We start from the raw sequence: 20,517 nt of genomic DNA, 5'->3' as shown, positions 1-20,517 counted from the left end.
CTCCCAGGCTTTCCTCACACAAATCAATTCAATTTAAACAACTTCATGAATCCCTCTTGGGGCAATTAGTTTGGAGCAGCCTGTACATAGAACAACATAAATAAAGACACAGTTACGTGCAGACAACAAATTCCGCTCTTATTTTGAAGGACGAAGTTGGAGCGGAAGTAGCACCGTCAGTAAAAGCGTCAAACTTGACTTCCGTATTTAAAGCTAACGTCAGAGCCCTAGACGCTGTAACACCAGTGTTGGCGATTCAATAACTACTGAAAGGATTATTAAGACGTTATATTTTATTAATGACAACACAAAGGCTTACACGGAAAGGACGGAATAAGTGTCGTAACTCGTCCAGACGTTAACTTTATTCAGCAGGTATGTGGCTGTTACGTCTGTTTGTCAGTAACTGAAAGTTTCGGTTTCAAGTAACGTTAGCTATTGCTATCAAAGTTTGCTGCTGGCGTAAGATTCAAAACTAACACCTCTGAAGTAAATTAGATCTTATTTTAATCATGAAAAGCATCACGGGTTGTGTGGCGTTTGGTTCTGTTGTAATTTCACATTCAGCCTCTTGTTACTGTAAACAGTGAAGCTATGATTAGCCTTGTACTTTCCTTATGACGTCACGAGTTAAAGTGAAAGAGGAATTGTTGAAGACAATAATAATAATAATGATAATAATGATAATTACTTATTGCTCAGAAATAACTCAGCATCTCCTCTCACCTCAATCACAGTCTCATCAGAGTCAGAGGTTTCTGCCTCATTGAAGTCTTTTCCTGCCATTTAAACTTTTCTGAATGTTGCTCATGGTGCATTAATGTTTGGTCTTGGTTATGTAAGTGTCTTGAGATACCATCTGTTATGAATTGACACTATAAAAAGATTGATTGTTCCCTTAACCCTGTTCTAAAAAAAAAAAAGATCTTCCAACCCAGTGGTTCCCAAACTTTTTCTGCCGGGGACAACAAATGTCAACATACACTAAACACACTGTCAGTCACCCTCTAGGTGAACAAATTCATATATATTTTTTTTAGAGTTAATCTCAAATATTGTCTACAAAAAGCACAGGCTAGCAACTTCAGTGTTTGACAGCAGGCGGGGAAAAAACTAACAAGCCACTTTTGAAGAGGATTTGACTTTAAAATACAAACTATTTAAACATTTAAAATACAAAAAGAACAAAATATGACATTAAGCAAAAGTAAAAAAAAAAAAGAAAAGGCATTTGATTTAGGGCGAAGATGAGTCATTTAAATACCAAATATAATGAATTATCCGCATTTTCATTTTTCTTTTTTGTGCTGTAATTTCTTCTTGTGTGTGCTTGGTTTTTATTGGAAGCATTAACGTAACTGATTTCTTGTTGATCTTTTGATTTTTTGATTGTGTTGGGTGGCTGTGGCTCAGTTGGTAGAGTCGTCGCCTCTCAACCAGAAGGTCGAGGGTTCAATCCCCAGCTGGTCCGATGTGTCCTTGGGCAAGACACTTAACCCCGAATTGCTCCCGCTGCTTCAGTGGTGGTGTATGAATGGGATTAGTTACTTCTGATGGATGATACTACATAGCGACCACTACCATCAGTGTGTGAATGGGTGTGACGTGTGGTGTAAAAGCGCTATATAAGCTGAAGTCCAATACCGTTTGGCCTGACCATCGAATATGTTTTATTCCTGCTTTGCACTTTATTACTATCTGTTTTAAACACTTCCTCTCCTTTTTGGCAGCTATGAGCAGCGGCTCAGCTGCTGACCAGCTTGAGGAGGTGAGGAGGAGGGGCCAGTCCATCCTCTCCTCCTCAGGTTCAGCCCAGGATGTGAAGACTGAGGTCCAGATTATGGCCAGCATCCCCCTGCCTCTGTCAGAGAAGTACTGTCACGTGGGCGCCGACGCCATGCTGAGGGAGAACATTGTGGGCCGCAATAGGCTGGAGGTGAAGCTTTCTTTGACTGATGCGTGTTCATAACTGCAACCTTAAGTTCGTATTTTCTTCTAAACCTTTGAAGAGTCAAAAATGTCATTAAAGACCAGTGACCTATGACTCTTAAACCTTGGCGCTCTTATTTGAATCAAGCTTGTTATTTGTGCGTCCGACAGCTGAAAGAAATGATCATAGTGTGTTAATTAAATGTTTATTCATTGTCAAATGATGAATTAATACAATCAGTTCTGATACAATTAGAACTGAGGACTTTTCAAATAGATAGGGGCCTTGACGGTCCCCCTCTGTTAAAGACATTCAAACAAAACACAGAAAACTCAGTGTCAAAACTCAGAGTTTGAAAAAGTCCAAATTTAAAGGCACAGCAACACGAAGCCTCACTACAGAGATTACACAAAGTCATTTTGGATTTTATAGCTAAAAGGTTTTTTTATTTTTTATTTCTGTGGTAGACAGTATTTTGGGATATGAGGAAAAAGTAGAAATGTGTATTCAGATAAATGTGTTTTTATGTACATTAATTCAAATTTCTAACACACAATCATACTTCTTATTATTGGAGTCTGTGATCATTTTCTGCAGCCCTGTGCCCGCTGCTCTGACTCACACATGGACATGTAGAGACAACAGATACAGAGCCCCTTTTTATCTGAACAAATCATAAATAAGCTCCTAACTCCAACATTGAATTTGCTTCTACTTCAGGTTCTGGAGTCCTTGAGTAGACTGGTCAAGGCCTTGAGTGTCCTTGAGAAGTACGGCTGTAACCTGACGAATCCTGCTAGGCCCAAATACTGGAGGAACGTCAAACACAACAACCCCACCTTCAAAAGGACGGTGGATGCAATCAAGGTGAGCAAAAGTCTCATCAGAACCTCGTGCACTCAGAGTGGATTTAATAATGAAGCTTCAATTAGGCAGATCATTTAGCAGAATTCAACCTATTGAAGTATTGCAGACCTTTGCATTTACATAAATGATAAACTTTCTGTTGCATGTTGTGCCAAGAGAATCTCTGGCGGGTGTTCAAGGTCTCGATTTGATTTGTTTTTGTCCCTTTTTAGGGCGGCCGAAAAGTTTTGTATCTGTACGGCTACACCAATCAGCAGATAGACGGCCTCAGTTTCCCGGAGGAAGTCGCTGAACCGGACACTGATAAGGTTGCTGCACTGACACTTGAGGTCATGAGCTTACGGGCTGAGGTGGACATGCTCATACAGGTATTTGTACGCAGACATTTGATTACCTAAGACATCCGAGTGAGCTGCATTTGTGTCAGAAATTCATATACAGTACTCTGTCTGTTTGTTTAGGGCACCCATCCTCAGCCCAAGTACATCCAAGATATCTTCCCATTAATCATCCAGCAGGTGTGTACAAACATTTCCACTGGCTTTTATCAACAGCTTTTGATTGCTTTATTAAAAAGTTGTGGAAAAAAGACATTTAATTTTGCAGCGCTGCTTTATTCGATCAAATCATACGTTGAAAAAAAGGAACCTGTGTTGGAATTCAGTAGACCTCTCTACTTACAGGTAGAGATCATGATTTAAGGACAACTTGGAGTGGTTTCTTTATTTTCTTTTTGAAGCTTTTAATCCAAATGTTCAAAATCCTTCAATATTTTTTTTCACTGATGATGAAAGAAAGGAACGCTGGTTTGATTTGAATGATTTCTAGACCTTAAACGTAAAGGTGTTTTGTTTTTTTCTGTAAAACTATTTATGATCTTTGTGTCCTCTAAGGTTTCTGGTTCCTTTCATTTTTAGGCTGAGCACATCATGTACAGAGGGCTGATTGTGATTTCTCTTCTCCTCAGGATACGGTGGTGAGTGACTCGGTGCCCTTTCTGCCTGGAGAGGAGAAGCAGCAGGGAATCAACCAGCAGCTTCTGTCTCCTTCACCCACTCAGAGCACCGGAGGACAACGACCTCTGACCCCAACAACAGGTCAGCTGCCACCACACCTCTCTACCTGCTCTTGGTTTTCTTTTATAAGCTTTTCTACTGTAATCAGTAGAATTGAAGGAGTCTATAAAAGCCTAAATGAATTCACCGTCTCTCCTTTCCCTTCAGGCACATTCTCTCCTGCAGTCGGTGTGTGTCATTTGTGCGGTGGACCTTCGTCTCTGGTTTGCCCGTCTTGTAACAAGCAGCCTTTCTGCGCCGCATGCGATGACTTTTTCCACCGCCACCCTGCGAGAACCAATCACAAGAGAGACAAAATACAGAAAACCAAAGAAGGTATGTCAATTCACAATAAGAGTTTAAGTTTGTTTGTTTTCCATCTAAGTCGTATTTGAACATAGGTCTAAATGATTAGTGGATACAAGATGTTTTGGAATATTGCTTTAGCCTTCAGCAGGAAGATGGACTTTAATAACTGAGATGAAATCTTTGCACTCAAAGTTCTTCCAATTAGTGACTGATGCCAGACACAGGCTTTTAGTTTTATGCAAAGTGTCAAAAGGACCAAACAAGCCCAACAGAGATATGTTTTTTTTTATTATTGAAGAGTTGGACATTTTTTAACATCACTCTTCTCACTCAATTCACCTGACAAATGTCTTAATTTGACCTTGTTAGAATAACACTAATAGCCAGAAGGTTGTGTTAATTTTCATGTTTTCTGTTTGTTTGTCTGCAGATACCTGCGGCATCTGTGGGATTACTTCTGCGCACGTTCAGTGCTTCACCTGTCCACAGAGGTTGTGTCTGCACTGTGACAAGCTCTTCCACTCTCACCACGACCGCCAAGGACACAACAGAAACGTCATCACACCGGCCAAAACATCCAGGTGAGGAGAAAAAGACTCTTCATAATGCAGTCAGTTTAGCGTCTCCATGTGGCAGCAGTGTGGCTTGATAAGAAAGAGTAGCAATAAGAATGAGAGGCCACCAGATTTGATTTGTCGCTCCTGAAACTGTTTCATGTAGAGAACAGGAGTAAGAGAGTTAAACTATATGTACAAGAATCCTTTAGAGGAAATACATTTGTAAAACACCTTTAAATGTTTTCTGCAGATTTTTAATTTTCAGACCAAGATCTCGAGTGTAAACACTCTACCTTTAATGAGTGTCGAGTAGATTTTTCATATTGTTTTTGTTCTGGGAGAACAATCTAATATTGTGCTACTGACACATTTGATCCTGCAGTGACCTGTCTTGACATGCCTTTACTGTAGTTTGCAGACAACGTTTAAAGGAACTGAGATGTTGTATATCGGCAGTCAGACCTGATTGCGGTTTACACAATTCATTTTGATAATCATTATTATTACAGAATTATGCCCATAACTGTGTGCTTCAGACTTTCAATGACATGCACTTTGCATCTTTCAGGGATCACACAGCCGATCCAGACTGTGACTTCCTAAAGTGTAATTCAGTCTGTAGTCACACAGCGACACCCACAGTCAATACAAAAACTACAGTTTAAGGGTTATTTAAGACGCCTCTATTTGGCTCTAGTACAATCGTGTTACAGATTTAGTTTGATGCCCCTTCTCTCTTTTATTATTTTAATTTTATTTACAGTCTTTTAAGTTTTCTGTTTACTGTGGAATTTTTTGCTGCTATTATTGTCCTGTGGGCACAGAATGAGCTTAAAAAAAAGAAGATAACCTGTCCATGAATTGCTCTCATTCCCCAAACCTTTTTTATTATCGGTTATATCGATGCATAATGATCTTTATCCATGATCCGTGCTGTTAAAGAAAAGACAGGAGCAGCTACACAGACTTTTAGATCATTTTTCTGCTTTTTTCGGGTTGTCTTTCAGTCCGTCTCTGTCACCTTGGGAGTGCGCTCACTGCACCACAGTTAACGAGATGCAGGCCGTCCTCTGCGCGACCTGTGAACGACCCCGACTCGCCACGGCTGCCTCCAATGTTCAGGAAAGCCTGTCGTCAATCCCAACATCTCTCAACACAGGTGAGACTCACAACACATTTTTTTTTTCAAAACAAAGATATAAAGCACTTCAAAAGGAGAAAAGATCACTTAAACACTTACAATAAGTAAACCTGGCAACCTATATGTATTTTAATGTGAACTGTTTCCTCATTTAAATTTTTGCTTTATATCAACTTACATGAAACCATTATTTATCAGCCTTATGTTTGCTTTACATATTAATTTAAAATAAAACACTTCTGGAAAACAGGTATAATGCTCATGGCATGCGCAATAATATAATTCTTCTGCAACATGTTTCCAAAAGATTTAAACTAACACATCTCAGCTTTTAAAAGCGACCCCTCCAAATGAAGATGTTATGACGGATTGTGATGTCGACAGTAGAATGTGTGTTTCCGATCCCCCAGAGTGGCAGTGCAAGAGCTGCACTGTTGTGAATCAAGGCAGCAGCATCCTCTGTGAGGTGTGTGAGCGCCCTCGTCTGGCCACCCGCCCGCCGGTCGCACCGGTTCTGTCCAGTCCAGGATCTCTGTCTGACTCTGGAACAAAGGTCTGTCTCGCTGCTGCTGAGAAATGTCTCAATCTTTGTTATTTCAGGCAATAATACATAGTATTAAGAGGAGTCTGTTTTACACTTGGCCTTAAAAGGAATTCTCCAGCAGCAACTTTAACTGTGTTTGTTCACTCTGAGAGCTCCTATAGAATACATTTCAATGAAAAAAGTTTACAAAATGGAGCCTGTAGCATCTGAAGAGCCCAGTGTTTTCTTCAAACAGGAGACCTAAGACAGAGCTACAACGAGTGAAATGTACCTTAGATTCATTAGAGGGCACAAACAGGACTCCAAATAGATCACATTGCTCCTCAGATGTGTTAAAAAGTTGTTTTCACAGCTTGTTTTTGCTGTTTCAAAGAAACCTAAACAGATTTTTCTCTCTCAGGATTAAAGACCAAACTTTGATGACAGACTTTGATTTACTGTACATCTTTAAGTTTACTTCTTTCAGTCATTATTCAGAGTTGACGTTTTGCTTTTCTTCCTCCAATTGAGAGAATATTTTAGCATTTGTTTCAAGCCCTGAAGTCAGCTACTTCTAATTTTGATACTCTTGCTCTAAAAATCCAAATTTGATTGCTGTTTTGCTTTTCTAAAGAAATAATATGTTGATTGAACTCATCTCATTTGTTTGTCATGTTTTCTAAATGTAATTTAGTCTTTTTATTCTCTTATTTTTTTCCCCCCCAGTGGATGTGCCAGTTCTGCACCTTTGAAAACACAAAGCCCGCTCTGGTGTGTGTGATGTGCAACCAGGCCTGTAAAGACTCCACTGGAGTTTCTTTGCCCCAGTCCCCCCAACAGACCCCGACATCCGCAGCTAAAGATCAACCCCAGCCGAGGATCAAACCCCAACCGAAACCCAGAGTCAACCTGGAGCTGAAGAGACAGAAGATGATGAGGGACGACGGCCTCAGGCTCGTCAACCAGATCAGAGTAAGTCAAAGCTGATTTGTTTTATTTTGAAAGACAGCAGCAGGAACTCTGAGTTTGTTATAAGAATGACAGCTCATGTGATCAGGGGGGAGAATAAAACTGTTGCTAAAATAACAGCTATAAATTAATGAACTGGTCTAAAGAACCAAAATCTTCTCAGTAACTTCCCTCCAATGATATATGAAAATGATCTTTTTGGTCATTTTTGTTTATTTCCTTATACACCTGCGTAGTGTTCGAGTCAGCTCATTAGAAAATATCACAGGTTTGGGAAGAGCGGCACTTTGAGGAAGTTATAAATATCTTACAGAGACATTGTTCACGGTGTAGGCGGTGCTTTAACGGGTCCACCGACGTTTGAGGGAAATGTTTTCTGTTTGTGGGATTATTACATTAAAAGCTGCAGATCTGTTTTACCTTTGTGGTTTACTTTAGTTTGTGGGCTGTTGTAACGTTGGCAAGAAAACTGCAAATATAACGACACATGCAGGAACATGCAATATTGACACTTTCTATATTTTTCCTGCTTAAAACATTGACTTCCTGATTTATTTGCTATTTATCTGTGTTTAAAATCTGAAGAATAAAAAGTCTATCATTAAGGCTTTAAATGAACTCATATTAAAATGTAATTTATCAAAGAAAATGTCTGAATACCATTTTTCTGCAATCAGTCTCACCCTGTTTCTCCCTCGCAGGAAGCAGAAAAGCGCGGCGTCAGTCCTGAGGAGGTGTACGCGGCCATCTGCATGTGCGGTGGCAGCAACACAAACCCCTGTGATTGGCTGACGTCAGAGCTGCCTCACCTGCTGGATGAAATCTGCGCCATGGCGGCTTCCGTCCAGCTGAACTACAAAGCAGAGGATTCTGGGATGCTGCTTGAGTTGCAGAGAGACGAAGAGGCGACTGGTCTGACCGTCACAGGTGGAGGGGTGAAGCTGTCCCGGGCGGAGGCCAAGCTGGCGTGGTTAGCTGCAGGAGGAGACACAGAGAGAGCCGTGAGACAGCTGCTGAGAGACAGACAGGTCAAGGTAGGAATGGGTTCAAATCCGACCTTTGGCTCCTTCTTGCATGTCGTTCTCCACTCTCTCTCTCTGTCCCTGAGCTCTGAATAAAGGTGCAAAAACAACAACAACGCTTGTACAGAGGGAACCTTTCAAAGCACGATGTTATTTAATATCTCTCTTATCATATTGATTTAATACTTTAAATATCCGGAAAAAGAGTTAAAAACAGAGCATTAAGCAAAAACAGGACTTTCAAATACTAAGTACATGAAAATATAAACAAAAAAAACAAGCCCAACACCAACTGTTTCATGAAAACCACTCTCCTGCTGAGGTCCAAGTCTTCTCTTAAAGTTGCTTCATGACACAAAATATTCCAAACAGCTTTGTGAGTAACGACAGTTGTACTTACATGTTTGTGTTGGGCCTCAAACCCTGTAGGTTTCTTTCTGAATAAGCTTTTATTTAGCCTTGAACTCTTCACACTTTTTATTTTACGAGGCCTTGAATCTGCTGAATAAAAAACACTGAATCTTCATTCAGTGAGCCTTGCAAGAGGGGGAGCAGAGTCTCATCAATGTAACCCAGCTGATGCTGATAAGCAGCCTCCCACAGATGAAATCAAGAAGTTAGAAATCAGGACCTTTTCAGTATCTCCCGGCTCTCTGACCTTGAAAGATAACAGCTGAACAAAGAGGGTCTGTGATGTGCAGGGAGGGGAATGTAGGAGTGCTGTTCAACCCTCTTAAACTCCTCCTGACCCTGGTTCATGAGCCTGATGTAGAAACTAGAGAGCAAATAGAAACTTTTAAACTGTGGGAACGAGATGTATCTCTCGTGTTAAGTTTGCAACTTAAGTAGGGAAGCAAACATGTGTCATTTTAATGTCTTGAAATATTTTAAATTAAACCAAATAACAAATTTAAGTAATGTGTTTTTAATTTGTATCTGTTATGTCTCAGTAATATCTTAAACCATCCATTCTGGGGGTTTTATTTCCCTTTGTAGCCTTCAAGCAGTTCAGTTCGGTTTGGTCTGGTTTGTCATTTTTTTCCAGACAGTTTCCATCACACAGTCCTCGTATTTACTGCAGACAATGAGCCATTGTTTGAGCCCTGCTTTGTGTGTGTGCAGATGAAGGAGTTGCACTCTCTGGGCTTCAGGGACGTGTCACAGTGTGAGGAGGCGCTGCGTCAGAGTGGAGGAGAGGTGAAGGGCGCTCTGTCTCTGCTGCAGCGCCCCCTCCTGGAGCACTTCCACCAGCGGATCTGGGCAGACCAGCCTGAGCCTCCGATTGATCCCAAACACCCTGACAAACAGGTAAGACTGCAACCCGAAACCACCTGAGGGCTGTTTGTGTATTAAATTCAGGTATGGTGTTACCAGTTTAATATCAGGTCAACTCTTTGTTTGCTGCTCCGCAGAGGATGTGCAGACGTCTGCTGGCGCTGTACGATCTGCCCAGCTGGGGGCGCTGCGAGCTCGTCCTCGCTCTGCTTCAGGAGTCAGAGGTCACGTGCTCTCTGGAGGACGTGGTGCAAGCTGTGAAAGAGTCCCCCCCCGACAAAGATTTCATCAGACGTCTCCTCAACAACGAGTGTCCTTGCTGCTTCTGCATCTTCCCTCGAAGCAAGGTGAGCAGGGCGGTGCTGGGTCAGACTTTATACCTGCAGCATCTTCTTCAGTGTTGTTTCATACATTTCACTCAGCAGGTTTTATTTATAAGTACTTTTTCTTTCTGTAAGGAACCATTTACCATTCACGCAGAACTATAGTCAAGCTATAAATAATGATGAGATGAAAAGTGGGATGAAGCTTGTATGTATGTGTTAATGGAGGAAAGAGGGGAAGACGTGTGAGTTACTTAAAAAAATGGAATTTGGAGTGTGGTAAATAACTTCCTTATATTCAGAAATTAGTAAAAAAACTCTGAACAAAAGGCTTTCTTAGCCAGGTTGCAGAAATAAGCAGGAAAGAAAAAGGAGTTAAGGGATACAGAAAAGAAACATATTTGCTGCATTTCTTCCCAAATACAGAATGTGATGATTTCTTTTCCTTCTTTACAATTTAAGCTCCTCTGAGAAGTTTTTAGCTGTTTAAGAAAGAGACCAAAATTAGTACAGATGACCTTTTATGAGCTAAAAAAGCAAAGTAGACTATCAGTATAAAGATTTATTATTTCCATACACTTCTTTTTAATGTCTTAAACCACTGTGTTTGACAAAGTGTGTTAAAGCATTCACATTTTCCACAGCAAAATATTCCCAATGAGTGATATATGTTAAGGTTAAAAGGATGAGATTTTATCAAAGAAAACACTACTTAGATATTTACAGGACAATTTAGCAAAGTGGTGCATGGTTCCACTTTGGGGTGGCACCAAAATCAACACATAATCAACAAAATATGTGGTTTTTTTAGATGCAGTCCCTGACCTCCTGTCAGTGCTCAGTGTGTCACGACTGCTTCAGGCAGCACTTCACCATCGCTGTGAGAGACAAACACATCCGAGAAATGGTGTGTCCCGTCTGCAGCGGGCCGGACATCAACGACCCCGAACAGATGGACAGCTACTTCTCCACATTGGACATCCAGGTACACAGAGACAAAAACATCCACGGTTCTATCAGAGCAGCTCTGATGTTATGATCCATTGTTATTTTCAAAGAAACTCCCTTTTAAAATTTTGATCTCTTCTTTCACATTTTCATTTAAATGCTAAAACAATCTTTAATAGCGCTGGTTAAAAACAAAGTCATCATTTTGATCAGGTCAGTTATTAAGCAATATGTGTATATGTACATATATACTGTATATATGTATATAAAGTCAGGAGAAAAGGGGACAGGGAATGGACTTGTGGCTCCAGTCACCAGTGTGTGTGGTCATGTGACCAAAATATCAAACATGACAGAAAATCATCTGACCAGTGGGAAGTTGATGATCGAACCGTCATCAGCCGCCCTGCCGCAGTGTTCACAGCACGTCTGACGATGCCATCAATCGTACCACTCAAAAATCTGGTTTTATTTGGCCTGTGCACCCCCAGCTTAATATTGCTGCACAAGACTGCATGCAAAATATAACTTGATATTTTCCTTTCATAGTAAATAAAATAATTTAGAGTCATTTAAAATGGCAGAATGGGAATTAATGCCACTTTATTAGTTAACATAAAATCTGTTCCCCTGTTTAATGTATTTAACATTATAGTTGTTTTTCTCCTTTGTTTTATTTCTTGGTGTGTATGCATGCAGGTATGAAGTTAGTTTATTTGTTTGATTATTTTGCAGCTGCGGGGCTGCTTGGAGCCAGTTGTGTACGACCTGTTTCATAAAAAGCTGACGGAGCAGGCTCTGATGAAAGACCCAAAGTTCCTCTGGTGTTATCACGTAAGTTTTAATTCCCTGACACTGTATCAGCTCTCAATACGATGTTCTCCTCTTGACTGTTCGGGAAATCTTAACGCTGATTGGCTTTCGTTATGCAGCGTCAAATAGATTTGTCTTTCGGGTTGAACATTTTTGATCTTGGTAGAATTGTAAAAACAAGGAAAAGCGTCAAATAATGTCAAAACATGGATCAAACACAAATGGATTTTGAAGTAGAGACTAATGCAGACAATAAAACAATATAGAAACGTAATTAAAACAATTAAAAGGTCAAAATAAGTTAAAGCTTAAAAAAAGGGTAAAATATAAAAAAAAGTTTAAGATAAAGATTTATGGCAGCAGGAAGTCAGCAACAAGAATTAAAAAAAAGGATGAAATTAGAATAACATTCATAATCACAGGGGGAAAAAAGCTTTGGTTTCTAAAGTTGGTTTTAAATGTACATCATGACCGTGTCTCCCTCAGTGCGTCAGCGGCTTCATTAATGAAGAAGACCAGCTGAAGGTCACCTGTCTGTCCTGCAAGAAGAGTTTCTGCGCTCAGTGTAAGAAGCCTGTGAGTATAAGACCATCACTTTTAATACTTACTTATCTCAGGTTTCAGCCTTGAAACTTTGGCTGCTCTTTAAAGAAACCATGTGTGTAGGAGTTTGTCTCCTTTAACCCTCCTCTCCTCTGTGGTGTCAGTGGGAGGCTCAGCATCAGGATCTGTCCTGTGAGCAGTTCCAGCAGTGGAAGCGTGAGAACGATCCCGAGTATCAGCGGCAGGGCCTGGCCGGGTTCCTGAGAGACAACGGCATCAGTGAGGACACGGAAACTTTACTCACAACAACAAACACAAGTTTCATTTCAGTTTCTTACCTTCGTAGCTGCACCGCAGTTCATGCTCTCAAACCAAAATGTTTATTTAAGGCTTTTTTTCTATTGTTGTTACGAAGTTAACAAACTTATTAAGTAACTTAAAGGTCATCCTTAAACACACTTCATTCCCCTTATTTTAAACCAGAAGATGTGATATTTACACACAAAAAACAACACATATCCATCCATGATTAAAATATTAGAAATGATTGGGCGTTAGTAAACTAGTGGTTAGTTAACGTGGCCCATGTGCATCTGAAGTCCTCGGGGCAGGTGGCCCGGGTTCAGGTCTGACCTGTGGCTCCTTTCCTGCATGTCATTCCCCACTCTCTCTCTCTCTCTCTCTCTCTTCCCCGTGTCTGACTCTATCAACTGTCCTGTCACTCCACTAAAGGCATAAAGCCTATACATCTTTAAAATATTACATTTTTTATGAATATTTTTATGATTGATGAACCGTTGCAGCTCTACTGTGCAGATCGATCAAAGGCAGTGGTGTTAGGTAGCATTAGAAAATAACTAATACATTTATTGAAGTAATCATTTTAAGAGTGTTCTTGAACTTTCTACCACTTTAAAGCTGAACTGTTTCAAGTATTCACAGTCTGAAACAAATAGATGAACTTGTATCTGTTGTCGTCTTGCAGCCTGTCCTGGCTGCAGGTTCCAGTACGCTCTGACCAAAGGCGGATGCATGCACTTCACCTGCTCCCAGTGCAGGTACCAGTTCTGCAGTGGCTGCAACAATCCCTACCACAAGGTGAGAAACATCTGGCTCACCTTCAGGAGAATGTTCACAGTGTGTGTTTCTAAATGAACATAATCCAGGTTTTAACAGGGCACAAATACAAATATCAGCAAAATGAGAAATCATTCGTTTTTTCAGTTTTCACACTTTTTGTAGGTCAAAGATGCACACAGATTATTTTCTGGGAGGATGTAGTTGATTTAAATGTAACATGCTCTGCTCCGGTGTTTTTCCTCTATTTGTTTTGTTCGCTCTCACAGACTGTTTGTCGGACGCCCCAGTGCAATTTCTCCGGCCTGCATGCTCATCACCCCAGAGACTGTCTCTTCTACCTCAGAGACTGGGAGCCGCCCAGGCTGCAGGAACTTCTGCAGGTGGAAACACTCTTTGTTTTTCTGTTTTTATACACGTCAAGTAAAGTCAGCTGTGTTCTCTGTGGTGGGAGGGATGAAACCAACAAACAGATCAATCTGTTGATTGTTTATGCTTTCAAACTTGCACAAAGCCTGCTGAAGTTGACAGGATGAGCTGCATGAATGAACACACACAGACAACATTTTCACTTAATCCAGAGTTTCTCCTTCCAATTAAAAATACACATTTAAGACAGGGCTACAATATTTACATAAACATAGACGGAGCAAGAATAAATATATTATTGGATGTTTATATATGTTCTGTTTGTCTCCTCAGAAGAGCGGCGTGGAGTTCAACACAGACCCTTCAGATGGAGCTCAAAGTGGTAAAAGAAGAAATCCTTTTCTTCTTATCTGACTGTTTTCATCCATTTCAAGAAGCAAAGAAACAGAAACATGACTTTTATAAATGTTTTTATTTCAAATGTCATATTCTGCAAATCCAGGAATAAGTTAGAAAATATTTTATGAACACAATCTGTGAAGTTCAAATTTAAATTCAGGATCACTTGAACCTCTTTTAACATTTTGTCTTTCCATATATCTGGAAGTTTTCACGTGTTTTTTTTGGACTGTTTTCAATAATCTAATGATGAATCTTTGACTTTGTTTCCACGTCTGTGTGTCAGTCACATGCTGTGTGATGGAGCAGAAAGATGACGACGGTCTGCAGACTGACTCCCCGTGTGGAACCCAAACTCAGCCGGGACAGGCCGGACTCTGCGAGTGAGTTAGAGTGTGTGTGTGTGTGTGTGTGTGTGTTGAACTGTGATGAAGCCAGGGACCACTCAAACAAGAGCTTTATTTTTGAGCTCGGCAGATAATTCATCCTGAATTCATTTTCAAATCAAACTCAATATTGAAACTTTGGGGTTGGCTTGCATGTTTGCAAATCTGTGGACAGAGTGCAGCATCCCTCTGTGCATATTTTGAATCTTTGAACCTCAAAGAACTTCACTATCCGAGAGCCAACAACAAGAGCCAGTTAAAACTGGTTTCTTACAGTTCCTGTTAAATTCACTATGGGCTGGAAGCTATGAAAAAAACAAAAACAACAAAAACAAAGCATTCAATCAATCACATTAAAGCAAGTCTGCTGTGAGTTTTCATGAAACTTCAAAAGCAGCATCTCTACCAAAATGATGACGTCTTTACTAGTCAAAGGAGAAAGAGGCTTTGTACTGAGCTGTAGTTTGATTCTGGTCGAACGTCGTTAAATAAAACTGAACCATATTTACCCTGAAGGCCTTGATTCTTCCACCCTGCAGACGTTTTATTGTACTGAGTCACTTTGCTGAATCAGAGTTAACGAGACTTCAGAAAGAATGCAAACTTTCCTGTTTAATCTTTTAACGGAGCAGAAACGGAAACATCCCTGCTCTCTCCTGGGGATCCTACATTCTTCTATGTGCTTTTGGACTTGTTGCCTCTTTGAGGGAGGTCTGCTGTCAGGCCGCTCTCTGGAAACAAAACGCACATTCTTCATTTATTAGGTCATTTTGGAGGCTATGGGTTACACTTGTGCTGCCAGTTGTTTTGGAGACAGGCTGAAAAATCTGTTGACTTAATTATCATGCTTCAGTGAAGTGTGCTATAATCTCTAGTGTCTCCTAACACTGAGTCAATCTACCGATTTAAAACCGAGTACACGTGGAAATATATCCTTAAATCAGTTTGTCATTTAAGTTTAAAGCAGCTACAACATTTACTATGACAGTGACATGATAGAACAGATCAGCCACATTTTACTTGTTGAGTGTCTTGAAATATAATGTACTGACTAATTAAGATAATGTATCATATTTTAAGACATTCAAGGGAAATTTGCTCTGACAGATATTTTTTACTTATTACGGTCATGATTGTCCCTGCAGGAAGCACTACAGGGAGTACTTGGTGAGTCTGATAAACGCTCACTCTCTGGACCCGGCTCTGCTCTACGACCTCCAGGAGCTGACCCGGGCCTGCGACAGACACCAGGTGGACCATCAGAGAGGAGAGAACGAGGACGAAAACGTCTACCACGCTCGACTGCTCAAGGTGAGATACCTCACGGTTTTGTTTCTAGGAATCCATGTTTGTGTGTGTGTGTATGTATGTACAGTGTGTGTGTGTGTGTGTGTGTGTGTGTGTGAACACTGCATCTGTCCCGGCCAAATAAACCCAAAAAAAAGGACACTGTACTTTTTCCTTCTGAAAGTATTGAAAAATAACACTTTAAATTTGCAGAGCATAATGTGAAGCATCAACAGTGAGATTTAGTTTAAAGAACTTTCCTGTGTTTGTCACTCTCACAGAAACTGATGGAGGTTCCTCTTGGAGAAAAAGTTCCCCGGAACCAATCAAGAATTCTGCCTGAAGAACAATCATCGGACGTCGAATAAAGCTGGACGTTCATTAAAAACATGAACAGAACTGACTAAACTCCTGACGCCGACAGCTGAGTGACAAGATGAAGAAACTAATACAGCGGCTTTGTATCTGTATTTGTTCAACGTTATGATAGATGTATATCGACAGAATGAATCTGTCAGAACACGTCCTCCTGATCCTGTTTGACTTTCATCTCTTCTTTTTTTAACTTTAGAACTTTTTCTCCATTTGTCTTCACGTCTCAATGAATCATAAACTCTCTTAAGTAACTTTTATTTTGGATTACATTTGATGCTGCACAAAAACAAAGGTTTATTGATTTTTTTATTCTCTTGAAAGCAAAAATGTATGTTGAAATGATTCATCTGTGAATAAAGCTATGTGGGCAGAATAATATATAAATCATATATAAATCAAAAACCTTTATTGGGGTAAATATTTTGTCAAACATTGAGTTCATTCGCTGCTGTCTGGGTGTCTGATTGATTTTGGTTTACATATGAACAAATCAAAGGCAATAAAAAAAATGTTTTTGAAAAGTTGATTTATTCATGAACTTGGGGAGACAAAATCAATAAATAAAAAACTTTTTTGAAGTCTCTTGGTAGTCCTTTATGTCTCATTTCTGATTTTAAAATGTTAATAAAAATAGAACAAAATAATGTATTAAAAAATAAGGCTAGTGCTTCTTTTATTAATCTTTTTCATTTGAATTATTGCTATTTTTACATCAAACTCTACTTTTGTCTTGTGAAGTGAAATGAGTTTTGTATCCCTACATGTGTACGACAGTTTTTGTTTTTCAGGGTTCCACAGATCCTAGAAAAGTCTTTTTAATAAAAAGGTTTTAAATAAAATTTAAAAAGCCTTATTTGATGGATTATGTGATAATTCATGGCTTTTATAGCAGTTTGAAGATGAAACACAGGGAATAGATGGCGGAGGCAAACACAATTATTAGGCAATTTGCTAAATATTTAATACAATCTTTTAATTTGGAAGGTTGAGAATCAAAACTGCTGAGTCCCACATGAATCCAGAAAACTCAGGATACATGGTGCTAAATGTTCTCTCGTTTTTCTTTGTCTGGGTCTTAAAAAGTCTTACATTTGACTTTAAAATCTCTGCTGCGACTCGTATTTTTACTTTGCAGAGGATATTACCCATAAAACACTAAAAGGCTTCTTAAAAGAGATCCACTCTTCTCTCTGAAATCCTCCAGCTTTCATTCATACACTACAAATGAATTGTTTGTGTCTGTATTTATGTATGTAAGAGTGTATGTATGTGTGAGTATATACATGTTTATGTATGCATGTTGTGTATGTATCTGTGTGTGTATATGTTTATGTTTATGTATGAATGCATACATTGAATTATCTATTATTTATCGTTTTAGTAATATCTGCAACCAACGTCCATTTTTTCTTGAATGTAAATCCAGCTTACATTTTTCAGTGTGGTTTTAATATTTCTGTGTTGTACTACGTTTACTAATGGCAACAGATACACACACAAAAACATCAGAAATACAGAGAAATAGAAAACCCACGACTCAAGTGAAAAACAAAGATACTTTAACCTCACTGAGCCGGAGGCTGAAACAGTTCAGTCACAGCACAGAATAGTGCATTAAGTCATATAAAGTGTTGTGCAGTAGGTCAAATAAATAGTAACAATCCAAAATCAAGCTAAGATCCACAAGACAACAAAGATTAATCAAAAATGAATCAAGGTATACAATCTAAAAACCTATCTATCCCACATACACATTAAAAAAAACAGCAAACTTGTTCTACCACTGACATTTAACACTGCAAACTTCTAAAATAATCACTTGATTTTAATATATAATATATTTTATGATTTGATTTTGATAAACGTGATGTGAAGACATTTGATAAAAGGAAGAGAACATAGATTTAAAATAATGTGTTTTGTGTTTGTATAAATAATGTCTCTGTCCGCTGTCGCCCCCTGGCGGCCGACTCGCAGGCCGTTTCTGTAAAGTCACGTGATTTCTGGGAAAAGGAGCGACTGCTATGGGTTGCTCAGTCTGCAGCTCAGATCCAAACAGACACACCAGAGTCCGCAAACACCACGGAGGAAACGCAACTGAGGTAAACGAAACTTAAATCCGCTTCCTTAATTTAACACCTTTACCGTCTATTTTTGATAAACCTAAAAATATCCCTACATCAGGTTAGAGCAGCTGCTGGTTTATGTTTTTAAACCGAAGTCAATTAAAAAACAGCATGATTTAAGAAATGATGGCATGTGTTTGTAACGATGTTCCGGCTTGAGCTGAAAGTGCTCACACGAGTCTTAAAACTGAATTTATGTGTTAAGTTCAAATTGAATGTTTAACGTATTTATGTGCCTGTTATTGAGGTTTTTATTCACCTTTCATTGTGAAGTTAAGCGTGTCAAAGTGTATGAGGGGCGGGACGTATTGAGACAAGAATCTGATGGTGGATTTGTTGTTGTTTTTTTGTTTGTGTCAATCCGTGTCTGTGCTGTTTGAAGTTTTTTATAGAGACATGGCAGGAGGGAAAATGCGCTCCACTCGCAGACTGCGCTCCTGGATCGTCGAGCAGGTGTGTGTGTGTCTTTAAACTGTGTGTATGTCTGTTTGTTTGTGTGTGTGTGCGTGTGTGTGCGCGCGCGTGTGCGTGTGTGGGTGTGAGGTAACGAGGGAGGGGGTGAGGAAAACAGAAAGGGAGGGCGGAGAAGGAAAGGAAAAGAGGAAATGAATGAACTCCAGGGAGATTAGAAAAACAAATAATTTTACATCAGTCCTGCAAAAATAATTCAGACTCTTTAACTTAACCAACTTTAAATAATAAATCTTTGCACTGAAAATGTTCCTTAATTAAGAGTAGGAAAGTATTATCATTCAAATGTACTTAAAGTGTTAAAAGTATGGTTGTCATGATACCAGATTATTGAACTTCGGCACCATACTAGTAAAAAAAAACATTTGTTTGGATGACACAGTTACAAAAATAGAAGTTTTAGGCACCCAGTATTTGGTAGAAAAATTGGAAACGTGGAGGAGATAACTTTCCATTTTTCTTAACTAAAAACAAAAATATATTTTGTTTTGCCATGGTATCGGAACAGGCAGCGATATGGTTTGATTTTTATTGAATTATATTGAACCTTAAAATTCTGGTATTGTCACACCAACCTTTACAGTGCTTGTTTTATCCAACCCTCATCGCCTTTGGACCCGATAAACCTGTGCAGATGAGACAAAAATACACTGGAAATTCACAAAACACATGCAAAGGGTTATTTGCATCTGAAACTTCATTTCAAAGCAAAATGTGATGTTTCTGTATTTGTGGCAAAATTAGCCCATTTTAATGCAAATCAACCTCAGGGCAAAAACATTCACTTCACACACACGGGCGGTGATAGCTGTGTGCATTTAGAAGGAAATATTTGACCTTCTGCAGCGAGGCGGTGGTAACTGCGCCGCACTAGTTATAAGGGATGTTGTGCTCAAACTTTACACTGATCATAAAAACTCATAAAGTCAAAGCCAAAAACAAATAGACATGTAATAAAAATTGTAATTTAAAGGAAAAGCAGCAAATTTTCCAATCTAGAAGCTGGAACCATGAAAAGTTTGAATTTAAAATACCTATCACTAAATCATTACAAGTACTCTAAAACTTGAGTAATGACACTTTGTACATTTCACACCTGCCTATAAGTACAAGGGGAAAAGACCTAATGTAGAGAATACAAGGCTAACGGTCTGAAATGTATCATTTATAATAAAAATCTTACTGTATCCTGTTGTAAAAGAAAAGGTTAAGAGTTAGAAAGGAAAGGTTCTATGAGTAGAATTTAAAAAACAGATTCAAAATGATGAATTATTAGTTTCTATCATCAAATTTAAAACTAAATTCATAATTTTATTCCCCAAAACACACGCAGATCAGGAGATTTTTTTTTGTGTCAGCCCTGATTAGTGTCTGCACTTTTCTTTGGCCTAATGTTGTAGCCTGCGAGGTAAAACTCAGGGTTAACATCGCTATGGATTCATGTGACCACACGGTCTACGGACAGAGGTTACAGAACTTGAGGTTGTTATAAACAATGCGGTTGTGTTTTTATTTTCCGGCTGCTGCAGGTCAGCAGTGGAAAATACCCAGGGCTGGTGTGGGATGACGACGCCAAAACCATGTTTCGTATCCCTTGGAAACACGCCGGGAAACAGGACTTCCGTAAAGACGAGGATGCCGCCATCTTTAAGGTCTTTACTCTTCCTTATCCGATTTTCAAAACACAACACTTTCAAATCGCCAAGAAAACAGAATGAAACCGCTGCACATTTTGTGCAAAATCCCTCCTGA

The 20,517-nt window shown here is 39.4% G+C and overlaps 1 protein-coding gene across 1 annotated transcript in view; it reads left to right on the top strand.

Annotated features, from left to right (window-relative positions):
• The first annotated feature begins 194 nt into the window (after positions 1-194).
• Positions 195-20,517, top strand: part of LOC132994657 (E3 ubiquitin-protein ligase RNF31-like) — a 30,113-nt gene continuing 9,790 nt past the window's right edge. The window contains 26 exon segments of the mRNA XM_061065146.1: positions 195-375; positions 1,731-1,936; positions 2,651-2,797; positions 3,010-3,165; positions 3,259-3,315; positions 3,765-3,894; positions 4,021-4,188; positions 4,592-4,742; positions 5,726-5,877; positions 6,270-6,412; positions 7,109-7,354; positions 8,053-8,385; positions 9,496-9,681; positions 9,786-9,995; positions 10,783-10,956; positions 11,655-11,753; positions 12,219-12,308; positions 12,440-12,554; positions 13,261-13,373; positions 13,622-13,735; positions 14,055-14,103; positions 14,407-14,503; positions 15,652-15,817; positions 16,075-16,159; positions 18,677-18,747; positions 20,295-20,417. Coding sequence (XP_060921129.1) covers positions 1,733-1,936; positions 2,651-2,797; positions 3,010-3,165; positions 3,259-3,315; positions 3,765-3,894; positions 4,021-4,188; positions 4,592-4,742; positions 5,726-5,877; positions 6,270-6,412; positions 7,109-7,354; positions 8,053-8,385; positions 9,496-9,681; positions 9,786-9,995; positions 10,783-10,956; positions 11,655-11,753; positions 12,219-12,308; positions 12,440-12,554; positions 13,261-13,373; positions 13,622-13,735; positions 14,055-14,103; positions 14,407-14,503; positions 15,652-15,817; positions 16,075-16,159; positions 18,677-18,747; positions 20,295-20,417 — 3,579 coding nt within the window. The 5' untranslated portion in view covers positions 195-375; positions 1,731-1,732.

Source organism: Labrus mixtus, chromosome 19 (assembly GCF_963584025.1).
Source record: "Labrus mixtus chromosome 19, fLabMix1.1, whole genome shotgun sequence".
Lineage (NCBI taxonomy): Eukaryota > Metazoa > Chordata > Actinopteri > Labriformes > Labridae > Labrus > Labrus mixtus.
This window is presented reverse-complemented; position numbering and strand designations above follow the sequence as displayed.